Source organism: Podarcis muralis, chromosome 6 (assembly GCF_964188315.1).
Source record: "Podarcis muralis chromosome 6, rPodMur119.hap1.1, whole genome shotgun sequence".
In the NCBI taxonomy this organism is placed as follows: Eukaryota; Metazoa; Chordata; class Lepidosauria; order Squamata; family Lacertidae; genus Podarcis; species Podarcis muralis.
The window spans coordinates 97,322,605-97,336,191 of record NC_135660.1 but is presented as its reverse complement, the minus strand read 5'-3'; the positions used below and the strand labels follow the sequence as shown (position 1 = coordinate 97,336,191).

The 13,587-nt window shown below is 44.3% G+C and overlaps 1 protein-coding gene across 5 annotated transcripts in view; it reads left to right on the top strand.

Annotated features, from left to right (window-relative positions):
• Positions 1-13,587, top strand: part of EFCAB6 (EF-hand calcium binding domain 6) — a 103,236-nt gene that overhangs the window by 2,554 nt on the left and 87,095 nt on the right. For all 5 annotated transcript variants that reach the window (XM_077930769.1, XM_077930768.1, XM_028728725.2 and 2 more), the window contains exons 3-5: positions 165-385; positions 1,324-1,406; positions 9,156-9,222. In XM_077930769.1, coding sequence (XP_077786895.1) covers positions 165-385; positions 1,324-1,406; positions 9,156-9,222 — 371 coding nt within the window. The remainder of the gene's footprint in view (positions 1-164; positions 386-1,323; positions 1,407-9,155; positions 9,223-13,587) is intronic.

The following is a 13,587-nucleotide window of genomic DNA, read 5'->3' as shown; positions in this document are numbered from 1 at the left end:
TGGACATGCCCCCATCTCCCCCTGCCTGTTTGGAGTCCTGAAAGGTTCCTAATGTAGAAAAGTCAAACTTAGGTTGATAATGTAGAAGTTGGCATGACTTTGTGCTTGGTTTGCTGAAGGAACTGTGTACCACAGGCACTATAACTTTATAATATATTTTCTAGCTGCATCTGTCAGTTCTCTCCCTGACCCCACATTGTCTTCGGTGGATATTGAGCAGATTTTGCTTCAGAAGGCTCTAGCAAAAGAAGATGAACTCAAAAATGCATTTCAGACAGTTGACGTTGATCAAACCCTGAAAGTCACTAAGGGTGAATTTAGAAGAGTGATTGAAACATTCATTTTACCCCTGACGCAAGAACAGTTTGATGCTTTGCTGGACAAGGTGTGTAGTCTTGTGGGTGTATATAAGCTTTTTCTCAGTTATCAAAGGGCCTAACTGCATGTTATCATTAACTGTATCATTAGGCATAATTAGCAATCACAGCATTGGTTTTTAAAATTAATTGCCATATGTGAGTTAGGAGCAATTGTGATTGTCATATAGAACTTTTGCGTCAGAATTAGGAATAAACCTATTGGTGCCAGTGGGAGTTTCTCACAGTCTCAACTGGGAAGGAGGGCTTAAATCTTTCCCTATAGTGTCAATCACACAGGCAGGTACTTGGCTTCTCCCCTCTTGGGAAACAAGCCATGATCTGGCTAGGCATGTCATCTGAACTCAGGTGAGTCATAAGCCAATAACAAACTTCTCTCGCTGCATGCTGTTTTTTCTCTCTACACACTGAGGTTTTTAAATTGTTGTTATTGAGGAAGAGACTCCAGACATATAATTCTCTACCTGCAGCAGGAGATAGTGTAGTCCAGGAAAAGCATTCCCACTTTAATTCTGTTGTGTGTATAAATTTGCTGTGAGTCACAGGCCCAATGGAATTACAAGTTTTCTTGTAAAACATTCTAGCTGTTATGATACTTCCCAATATTAAACGGAAGCAATATGTCAGTAAGAAGCATGGCAAGAAGCAGTCCACTGAAAAGCTTTCTTGAGTGTGTGGTTTTACAGAAAGGTGGAATATAAATTATAATAAATAATCTTACCGGTGAGCAATTAGAATAACAAATATTTTTATGAGAGAGCTGTGGGCTGTTTGAAAGCTTATAACACATTTGTTGAGAAATGAAAGAATGCAAGCAGATCTGAACAACGAAGATTAACTTTTTAATTAAATGTTGCCTTAATGGAACAATAAGGGAGCAGGCAACATGATGAAAAACAACCACCACAGAATACCATTCACATTAAGTTTCTTTGTTTTGAAACAGATTCCGGGCTGTACCAAAGTTGCTGTACCTTATCTTGAGTTCTTGTCGAAGTTTGCCAGACCGATTAACCACCTCCAAAGGACGTAAGAACTTTTGTTGATTTGAACTGTGAAGTTCTGAGATTGGTAGAAGTAGTAAAGCCAAATTTCAGGCAGGCCTACACATCACCAAGAATGTGGTGTTGTCAGCGAAAAAGGCAGACCAGTGCCAACTCCCTTCTCCCTCTCAATATCTTACAGTTCAACTTTCCCGGCAATGTCTGGGATATTCCCAGACTGAGAGTACTGTGCATCAGTATTCACAGTACTTACAGTAGCTGACCAGGGAGCATAACAGGGAGCCTGCAAGCAGAATGGTGGTGTAACATTGCTCTCTTCAGAGGCATACATAAAAACAGCCTTGCTGCATAGGACCCAACAGTCCACCTAGTCCAGAATTCTGGTTAGCCAGGTGCTGTCTCTCAAGCAGGGCACAAGAAAAGCGCAGTCTTTAGCATATGTGCTGCCGTGGTGCAAAGATCCGCCAAGCGCCCCCAAATGTAGTTTAGCCCCCAAATTAACTTTTATTATGCTTATGTGTGCCTTTATCTCTTGTTTATGAAAGAAGGGAGGAAAAAGAAATTTATTTGCTCATTTATTTACAATACACTTATACTTAAGTATACAACACCATCACACTTAAACTTATAAGTATTGTTTAGGCACCTGCTTAGGAGAAACATCAGTCGTCTCAAAGATGCCTTTGACCCTGCTGCTGCATAGCAGCACAGCTCAATACAATACAGTGGTACCTCCAGTTATGAACTTAATTCGTTCCAGAGGTCCGTTAACCCAAAACTGTTCTTAACATGAGGCGCGCTTTCGCTAATGGGGTCTGCCCAGGGCAAAGTTTGCAACCAGGAGCATCTACTTCCAGGTTAGCGGAGCTCATTACCTGAAGCGTTCATAAGGCAGACAGTACGTAACCCAAGGTTCCACTGTACGTAACATAATATTTTGATGTAAGAGTTCATTTTGCATGCACGGCACCATTGAGAATGACAGGCGCCATCGTTGAGTCAAGTGCCGCTGTTGTGAATGACAAGCGCTGCCGCTGGCGTGGCGCGTCTTTGCTAAATGAGCACACAAAGTCGAATGTAGGTATACATTTTGGTAATACCTAGGTATATAATTTTTTTTTTTTTTTTTTATTTTTTGGGGGGAAATAAAGGGGAAAAAAATTTATTTCCCCCCCAGGTGCGCTGTGCTAAGCCCGAAGCTTGGGGCGTGAGCTCAGCGCGCCCCAAGCTTCGGGGTGCTGGCAAGGTCTCCGCTAGCCGTGGGAGAGCCCCGCAACTTCGCGTGGCTCTCCCACGGCTAGCGGAGCGCTGTGCTAATCCCGAAGCTTGGGGCGTGCGGAGCTCAGCACGCCCCAAGCTTCTGGGTGCCGGCAAGGTCTCCGCTAGCCCTGGGAGAGCTGGGTCTCCCACGGCTAGCGGATAGCTTCCTGAAGCCTGCAGAGCGAGAGGGGTCGGTGTGCACCGACCCCCCTCGCTCTCCAGGCTTGAGCGAAAGCCTGCATTCGCCCCATAGGATGCACACACATTTCCCCTTCATTTTTGGAGGGGGAAAAGTGCGTCTTATAGGGCGAAAAATACAGTATGTATTTTGTTCTTCTAGCTTGATCAAAATTATTTATTATTTCATAACAGGTAGATAGTTAAGAGCTTAGGCGACTTCAGCGGCGGGCGCCTGGCGCCCCCCAAAATTCGGTGCCCGGGTGCCCCGCACCCCTTGCACCCTTGGGTAAAGATGGCCCTGCACAAGAATGAGGCTCCTTCCTTGTTTGCTCCTAGCAGATGATATCGAAGAGGCCTGTTGCCTCTGAGCACTGAGGCTTCCTTTAAGCTGCCCTAGCTAATAGCCAGCACCTTTTGATAGGTTTGACTTACCCAGCTTTAAAGCCATCTGTGACGTGGTTTACACATGCAGCAGCAGTAGATGGTCAAGTTATACACTGGTGGAATAGACTGTACTATTAGACTGCAGGTGGGGAATCAGATTTTTAAGATACTAATAAAAGTTTTCCTTATTCCATCAACTCTATGAAAACTCCGTGGAGTTTCCTCTCGCTCAACTGTGATGCAGCAGCAGGCTGTGTCTGTGGTCGACAGCATGTGTGGGGCTCATTCCACCAGCTCTGCTGAGAGGGCAGCTCCATCACATGCGTCCCGGCCCTGAACTGCCTTCACTGCAGCTAGTCTTTATGAGAATTACTATTTGGTGCCTGAGCTTGCTTTTTCCCTCTTCCTTCTCTCTCCTCTGTTCTTTTTGTGCTGGGCCTTCTTGGTGGGCAAGGACTTCTAGGTTTTAACTGATACTATATAAGCTGGCCTGGGAGCATTTTTGGAAGAATAAAGGGGTGTAAATGCTCTAAATATTCCATGTTATACCAACAAAATCCTTCCCTGTGAGTAGAAACTAACTCCACCCTGCTCCCTGTTGTGCTCTTTTGGATTAAAATAGTTAAAGAAGTTTTTTTTAAAAAAAAATGCATAGGCCTGCACATCTGGGGGTTGAGAATTTAAACATGGCACCTTCCCCTTACGCTCTGAAGTGGTACAGTCCTCTACCACCTAATTCTGCTGCTTGCAAGCTGCTGGCCAACATGAATAGGCAATAGTGATTGCACTTGAATTATAGCCACACCAGGGACAGTGTGCCATGACCATGCACCATCTTTCCTGCAAAATGGTCTTGGTTATGGGATGCAGCTGGCCACTTCCGCCTGTACTGCAATTATTTTGTCAGCATAGCCTGCTGTGCTTCAGAACAAACAACTGGCCTTAAGGAGAGTGCTGCAGAGGAGAGATTATCTTAAACAAGAGGCATCTCTTAAGTTGTTTTTTTAAAAGATATTTATTCAAATTTTACAAAATAGAAAACGTAAGTTTACAAAATAGAGAAAATTATAACAACAAATAACAAACTAAAATTATAACAACAGTTAACAAACTAAGAAAAAACACACATAGAAAAAAAATAAAAAGGGTACAAAATGCAAAAAAAACCCAGGCAGTTGAAAAAAAATTAAAAAGAAAAAATATCCATTTTTCAATATCTTTGGACTCATTTACTTGTTTCCTTGACCTCCTCTCACCTCCCCTTTTTGTATTCCCATTCACAAAGACATTTCAGCAAATCCTTACCCTCTTTCAACCATCTTTACTCTATATCTTAACCTATTATAACTATATATTTTCATTCATTATCAATCCATATTTGCATATTCTTGTTAATCTTAATACCAATACCACTTATTTTCAATCCAACATCATTTTAGCATTCATTAATTTTACAGTATTTCTGCAAATAGTCTTTAAATTTCTTCCAGTCTTCTTCCACCAACTCTTCTCCCTGGTCTCGGATTCTGCCAGTCATTTCTGCCAATTCCATATACTCGATCACCTTCGTCTGCCACTCTTCCAGTGTGGGTAAATCTTGTGTCTTCCAATACTTTGCAATCAGTATTCTTGCTGCTGTTGTTGCATACATAAAGAAAGTTCTATCCTTCTTTGGCACCAATTGGCCGACTGTGCCCAAGAGAAAGGCCTCTGGTTTCTTCAGGAAGGTATATTTAAATACCTTTTTCATTTGATTATAGTTCATCTCCCAGAAAGCCTTAATCTTTGGGCACGTCCACCAAAGGTGAAAGAATGTACCTTCAGTTTCTTTACATTTCCAGCATTTATTATCGGGCAAATGATAGATCTTTGCAAGCTTGACTGGTGTCATGTACCACCTGTAAATCATTTTCATAATATTCTCTCTTAAGGCATTGCATGCTGTAAATTTCATACCTGTGGTCCACAACTGTTCCCAGTCAGCAAACATAATGTTATGTCCAAAGTCCTGTGCCCATTTAATCATAGCAGATTTAACCGTTTCATCCTGAGTGTTCCATTTTAACAGCAAGTTATACATTCTAGAAAGTATCTTAGTTTGGGGATCTAACAGTTCTGTTTCCAATTTTGATTTTTCCACCTGGAAGCCAATTTTTTTATCCAAATTATAAACCTCTCTTATTTGATAATAATGAAGCCAGTCTCGCACTTTGTCTTTTAAGTTCTCAAAACTCTGCAGTTTCAATATGTCTCCTTCTTGCTCCAAAATTTCCCAATATTTCGGCCACTTGGCCTGCATATTGAGCTTTTTCTGAGCCTTTGCTTCCATCGGTGACAACCACCTTAGGGTTTTGTTCTCAAGTAAGTCTTTATACCTTATCCAGACACTAAACAATGCTTTCCTGACAATATGGTTTTTAAATACTTTATGAGCTTTAACCTTGTCATACCACAAATATGCATGCCACCCCAAAACATTATTAAAACCAAAGTTTTATGGGATTGGTCCCTTTAGAGCACTGCAGTGGAATCTGTGTTATAGCATGTTCTCCGTTATAACTTCCAAGACATGGAAGAGCAGGGGGCGGGGAAATCTATTCATTCCCTTTTCCTAGACTTGATCCCAGATGGCTTCAGAGCTCGCCGATGCTACTCCTAAGGAAAACAATGCACATCTTCATCCGTCTGCTTGATGAAAGAATAATCATGATTGCATTGCGCACAGCACATCTGGGCTGGGCAAGGTAGAACCGACTCACAAATGACTTTTAAAAAATACTAGCCACAAAGTTGTCACAAAGCTGCAATGTAAAGCCACTTGAGGCCAGAGGAAGGTTTTAGCAGCCTGGGTGTGGCGAGCACACCTTAGATTTCTTAAGCCACAGAGCTGATGCAGGAGTTTGGCCCACCGTTTGGCTTGACAAGTGCACATATATTTTTAAGTGCTCTGGAAACTGAACGATGGCAGTGTGTGAGGACCCGAACTTACAGTAGCAGCCCAGTAGATTCAGGGTTGTGCACCAGCACCCGGATCTGTGTAATACAGAGAAATTCAGGGAGACTGGCCCAGGAAATTACACTCCTAGGCGCTTTGACATTCTCAAAAACTCATTTGAGTGGAGATCTAGATCAGCCTGTAAGGACAACTTTGCAGTGCTTTGTACGCATAAGCTGTCATACGGACACAGACACCTAATAACTTTTGTGATCAGTTCATTACCGGTATTTTAAGTTTCCAGAAGGATAGGCATGCTAGCTTTCTAAAATAATCTATATTTTTGCATTAAAAAAAATAAATACCAAAGTACAAGTATTTAAAATGTGTGATGTAAATTCCAGGCTTCCCCACCCCCAAATATTCCAGGCATACATGTTAGTTTGTGGTACCAAGAACAACAAAGATTCCTGTATCACCATAAAATGCTAGCCTTTTTATTATGACATAAGCCTATCAGATTCAAAGGAGTAGCCCTAGTTATACCCTGATCTACCACTGGAGGGTGATACAGCTGCTGTTTTTCCTTAGACAAGATTTTAGAAAGCGAGTTTAGGACTACTTTCTGACTACTTTCTGACTACTTTCATACAGCCTATGGCCTTTTTAAAAACCAAATTAACTTGGGTTGCAGAGCATTATGTGCTTAGATAGCACCATATAAATAAGTTTTTGGCAGATAAAATCACTCAGATTCAAAGGGAGGAAGACGCCACCGTGAGATGGAAGAGTGACAGAACTTTATCCATTCAGGTTGTCTGCAATCATTTTCAACCTGTTATCTCCACGGATGTGGACAAGATGCCTGGATGAGTGAAAGAGACCACCTGTCTCCTTGATCCTTGCCTATCTTGGCTTATAAATGTGAGCCAGGCAGGGCTGGGCAATAGGTTTTGTGGGTTGGTGAATACTTCCCTCTGTGAGAGAGTCTTCCTGGACCCACTTAAAGAATCAGGAAATTAGGTTACAGTGGTACCTCAGGTTACAGACGCTTCAGGTTACAGACTCTGCTAACCCAGAAATAGTACCTCGGGTTAAGAACTTTGCTTCAGGATGGGAACAGAAATCGTGCTCTGGTGGCACGGCAGCAGTGGGAGGCCCCATTAGCTAAAGTGGTGCTTCAGATTAAGAACAGGTTCAGGTTAAGAACGGACCTCCAGAACGAATTAAGTACATAACCAGAGGTACCACTGTGTTAGTTGATCAGGAAAATGTGATGGGTGGAAAAGGTTAAAAACCCCATCCCTTGTTCTCTTGGCTTTTGGGTGATGGGATACCACATCTCTGTCCCCCTTTGCCACAAGCATCAGTTGTGGGGAAAGAATAGAAAGAAGGCTGCAAGTGAATTTCCTGGTGCTTGTCTAGCTTGGCTCTCAGCTAATTGAATGCTGGTCAGAGCTTCAGTTCTGCTCTTCATCAGCTCCATTGATCACTACGGCTGCCACTTCCTCCTTCCTCTTCCTCTTATAAGCACCCAAAATCTCACTCCAAACTTTGGATGATGCTGCATTTGGGGAGTGGGACCACATGACGTTCCCTCTGATATGACTGCATCTTAGATGTCCCTGAGCCAAAACCCACTTTTCTTCTAATTGGTGGTAACGCAAAAAGGATTTCTAGAAGAAATGCATTGTATGGTGCCGCGCAGTATGCCTCTGGCATGCTATAGTTTTGGGGTTATATCGGGTTTCTTGGCTTTCACGCCACATCTCCGTGGACCACATCATGTGGCCTTCTCCCCTCCCTGCCTCATTTTCTTTCTGCGGCTGATCCTTCAAAGATCATTCGCTGCTTGCTCATTGCCCCAACATGTCAACACTGGTGGCAGTGCTGGTGCCAGGCTATTTTGAGCCCTGGGCAAGGCTAACTACTTGGACCCCCAATTGCTAACTTAAGTTTTCAAAAAGAGATGTGTTGTAGGAAAAATGAAAGGCAAAAAACCTTGGAACTACTGCATTTATTTTAAATGGCAAGCCTAAGTAATACAACAAACCTTGATTATCTTTCTGAAATACAAAAGAAAATGTTTTAGCACACAGCTCCTTTTGGATAATCTTGTGAATTCTGATGCTAAAATTTCAGTCTCTTGAAAGTTTCAATTTCAGGCACATCAAAATCTCACTTTGCCTTCCTTTCCCTTTGCAAACGTTGTCCCCAATTCCTTCAGGTCAAGCCCTGATGCTTGGGCATGTTCAACTGATAATAGTTGCCAAGCCAACTAGCCTCCTTAGAGCAGCAGGAACATTCATCACATTATCCAGGAGTTTTTGTTGTAGTGTGAAGAGAAGTCCTCCTTGTGGCGTCATAGACTTTCTGCCCCTCGTGCCTGGTGGGGGGAGGTGGGGTTAAGATTGCAGGTGTCCATTTTAAAGGAAAGGGTGACGTGTACCAGAGCATGTTTCTCCACCCTCACTACACCCCCCCCTTAATGCATATTCTCTCCCCCACTTAGCGGTTTGTTAGCAGGGAGGGAAAAGGCGGTGAGGGAATGGGAGAGCCCTGTAAAGGCTGAGAGGCAGAAAGAGCAGAAGCCAATGCTGCTCTCCGTTTTGCAACAATCTAAGGATGCTCTGAAATACTTGGGGTGGGAGAGATATAGAAGACAGCAGAGCACACATGTCTTCCTTATTTCTGCCAGGAATAGTTATAAAAGGGAGAGAGTCCTTGAGATTATGGGTTGGTGACAAGGGGGTCTGTGGGCAGCTTTTTCCAAATGTGCAACATGACACTGGACCCAAGAAACAAACAAGGAGGCAGTGTGGTCCTGTTACTGCCGGGTGTGAGATCAGTTAACAGCCACTAGTGGGGCGCTGCAGTGCACAAACAGTGCATAAAACGGAGCCTTTTGGGGGGGGGCAGAAAGGCCCTGAATATCTTGCTCTTTGGGGGAGTATGGTGGGCACTGCTGATCTGCAACATTGTTCATGGTAATTTCATTTACCTTTACTTTTTTAGGTGGAGTAGTGCTGAAGATTCGCGGTCGAGGACGTTGAGTCAGCTAGAATGCCTCTTACGGGAGAAGGTATTGCACAGCAAGTAACACTCAGTCATTTTCCCTGCCCTTGATAGCCAGCCATTACCTGTGGTCACCGCTGAGCTCTCTCTCAAGATCTCTCGTGTGTTCAAAAAACTCAGGGGAAAAGGAGAGTCACCCACCTCTCGTTTTGTGCTAAGTTTCAGAAACAGGGAGACTGTCTCATTGCTTCTGACTTTCCCCAGTGCCTGATGCAAAGTGGGGAGCCAACTCTGCCCCTTTGCATCCTTGTGCCAGCTTGGGAGACACTTGGACCCTTGCTCCTTCCAGGGTCTGGAGTAAATGCCAGAGAACATGGGGGCAGGAAGGCAGTCTGTGTCTGTTTCCACTCTTTGCCCCCCATGAAATGCATTGAGCACGTAGGGAAAGAGGGCTTCTCGGTGTTGTGCCGGACATCCAGGAACTAGCAGTCTCCAGGAAAAGACTTATGGTTGCCCCTAGCGCCCACATTTGTGTACCCCAACACTGGGATTTACTCACCTATGAAACACATTTTGGCCGCCAAAGGCAAATCACGCTGGCATAACTCTCCAGGCTTAATAATTAGGCAGGAGGTTTTTGCAGAGGATTTGCAAGTACAGCTGCGGCATAGCAAGATGGAGCAGCCTTGTTTGCCAAGACGCAGCCTCTCTGGCACAAGCGCTGTGTGCGCCATCTCACCCACATGTATCTATATCGGATCCAGGTGCCAGCATCTTTCTCTCATGAAGGGTGTCTGTATCTGTCATCCTAGACTGTGTGAGACATTAGCATATCACAGAGCTGTCGGGACAGATTGCATCCAAGACTGTCATTCATTCCTCACTACAGTAAACCCTATCAGTCATCGCTCAAATATAGTTCTTATGGCTGCCATTGCTTTTTTTCTTCATCACCATATATATATATATATATATATATATATATATATATATATATATATATATGTATTCATGCAGCTAACAGGAGAGTAACATTTCCATTTCCCCATGACAAATGAAACAGCCAAACTATCTTTCTGTTGCAACATTTATGAACAGAAAATATCCCCCATGGCCCCAATTAAGTTTCCAGAAAATTTAATGTAAAAGAGCTTGTGTTTATTTATTTATTTATTTGATTAAGGATTATCTAAGATTAAGCTTATATGTAAGTATCTATCTATCAGTAGTTTAATACAGGATCTTTTGCAGTTTTAGCATCCTTAAATTGGAAAAAAGGATTAATCCACAAAGTCAAGGAGATGATGCACAGATTTGGACGATCCTGCAGTTGCAAATGTCACCTTGAATATCTTTGGTGGGGGGAGTATTTGCATTGTCAGTGTACAGATGCTCACCAGCCCATCAGATAGATATGTATGTCACTCTTTTAGACTGCAGGTAGAACAGAACAATGAAGCTGAAAGGGATGCAGAAGTTGCATCTTCTGTGCTAAACTTGTCTCCAGGAATTCTCCAGCTGGGGAACTGAATGAATGGATGCTCTTAAACCCCTTTCAAATCCCAGCTTCAAGACTAGAACAGCAGTCCGTCTATTAGAGTTTCCTTTATAAGCAGCTTGGGACAGATCCCTCGTGTGCTAGTGTACTCTGTGGCAGAGGTGGGGGACCCCAGGCCTTGGGGGCCAGTGCAGCCCTTGAAACCTCTTGAGGGGACAGGCATGAACAAACTGGTTACTGTACCATGAAACTTTTCACAGTTCATCTGAGTTGGGCCTCTATTCCTTTACAATGCTGTGCCCTCAACCCTAAAGACGTCCTCTGCATGTAGGTGCCAACACGCTTTCTATTAAAGGTACCCCTGCTCGTACGGGCCAGTCTTGACAGACTCTAGGGTTGTGCGCCCATCTCACTCAAGAGGCCGGGGGCCAGCGCTGTCCGGAGACACTTCCGGGTCACGTGGCCAGCATGACAAAGCTGCATCTGGCGAGCCAGCGCAGCACACGGAAACGGCGTTTACCTTCCCGCCAGTAAGCGGTCCCTATTTATCTACCTGCACCCGGGGGTGCTTTCGAACTGCTAGGTTGGCAGGCGCTGGGACCGAGCAACGGGAGCGCACCCTGCCGCGGGTATTCGAACCGCCGACCTTTCGATTGGCAAGCCCTAGGCGCTGAGGCTTTTACCCACAGTGCCACCTGCGTCCCTACACGCTTTCTATTAAGGCACTGCAAATACCTCTCCAAAAAGGAACGGTTATTTTTTTTTTCTACAGCAAGTACAGAAAAGAGGGACTGGCCCTGTGGGTGGGATGGTGAAAAAGTTCCATAAGGTGGAAATGTTCCATAAAGACAGAATGGTTGAAAGCTCTGTTCTTTTTCATCCATTTGATGCTCTCCCGCTCACCCACCACGCAGAGAGTGCAGCCACCAGCAGTAAAATATCAACTACGATTTAACTTCATGTAGATTGTGTCCCTTATTTTTTTAGGAATTTCCTTCATGGTTTGCAGGCTCACAGAACTTCTTCCAAGCCCTCACCCAACAAGGCGTTTGATATCCCTTCCTCTCTTTTTGCAATGCCAGACACACATAAAACCCAATACATTTAGTAATATTTATTTATTAGACTTCTATGCTGTCCTTCTAAGGATCACAGCATAAAAACATAATATATTGTTTAATTAGCCACAGGCCTGGGAGGAGAAGAATGTTTTTGCCTGGCGCCTAAAGATATGTGATGATGGCGCCAGGCAAGCTTCCCTGGGGAGAGCACTCCCCAAATGGGGAGCAAACTGCAGAAAAGGCTCGTTCTCATGTTGCCATCCTCTGGACTTCTCACAAAGGATGTGCATGAAGAAGGGCCTCAGGTGATGATTGCAGGGTCTGGATCAGTTCATATGTGGAGAGGTGGTCCTTGAGAGGTTTTACCACTGACTCCTTCAAGCAGGCAGGAACCACCCCCTCTTGCAAGGAGACATTGATCACCTCCCTGGCCCAGCCAGCTGTCCCCTCCCAAGAGGGGCAAGGGTCCAGAGCACAAGTGGTCACTCTGTCCAGTCCAAGCACTGCTCCACATCCTCCGGCCTTACTAACTGAAACTCACCCAACACAACTGGACTAGACAGTGCCCGAGATTCATCTGCTGTAACAGCAGAGTCAGGATTCCGGTGGATGCAAGCAATTTCGTGCTCAAAATTCTTTGCAAACAAGTCACAGTAAGCTACCATCATTTCTGCCACCTCCTTCAAGCCAGACAGTAAAAGGCTCCGCACTATCCAGAAAAACCTCTGCTGGATGACCCAATGAGGATGTAATGGAGGCAGCAAAGTATGCCTTCTTTGCCGTGCCTTCACTGCCACTAGGTGACCAGTGTAGTCAGATGCAGTTAGTGGGTTCTATTCACCTGTCTTATTTTTAGCCTTTAACATGATTAGTACCAGGGATCTCATTAGCATTACACTAGCAGGGCACTCGGGACGCGGGTGGCACTGTGGTTTAAACCACTGAGCCTCTTGGGCTTGCCGATCAGAAGGTTGGCGGTTCGAATCCCCGCGACGGAGTGAGCTCCTGTTGCTTTGTCCCTGCTCCTCCCAACCTAGTAGTTCGAAAGCATGTCAAAGTGCAAGTAGATAAATAGGTACCACTCCGGCGGGAAGGTAAACGGTGTTTCCGTGCGCTGCTCTGGTTTTGGTGTTCCAGTGCACCAGAATGCTGGCCACATGACCCAGAAAAACTGTCTGCGGACAAACGCCGGCTGCCTCGGCCGGTAGAGCAAGATGAGCACCGCAACCCCAGAGTCATCTGCGACTGGACTTAACTGTCGGGGTCCTTTACCTTTATAGCAGGGCATTCACAGATGTAATAAACAGCAGCATGTGAAGAAGTAAATATCTTACAATCAACACAAGGCCCTTTTGAATTTCCAGAACAGCATAAAGTAGACAGGGCTTGGCTTTCACATCACCATCACTCAGTCTCCACCCCCATCCCGCTCCCCTGTTAATTATTTTTTTTCTTTTCATTTTATGTTTATGAGAATTTGAAAATAATTTAATTCTTTCCTATCTGGTTTGGCCTATCTTTACCAGCTGGTAAATAGGAAACGTTCGCTGTCGGAAGCCAATCCTCTGCAGAGTGTAAACAGATGGAATCAATATAAAGTGACAAGTTAGACTATGCTACTGAGAATATGGAGCCAAAACTAAGAGCATAACAGTCTCAGTACTTATTTTGTTCCAATTCATTTGGTGCTGAATAGCACTTCATGTGTGCACAGCTGTGCCCTTCCATGGTGTGTGTGTGTGTGTGTGTGTGTGTGTGTGCGTGTGTGTGTGTGCATGCACACATTTTGGGGGTGGAATCTTTATTTCAGTGTTGATGGGGACAATTCCAAGGGAAAAAACTTTTAATTAAAGATTTTGTACAAAGTGGCCTA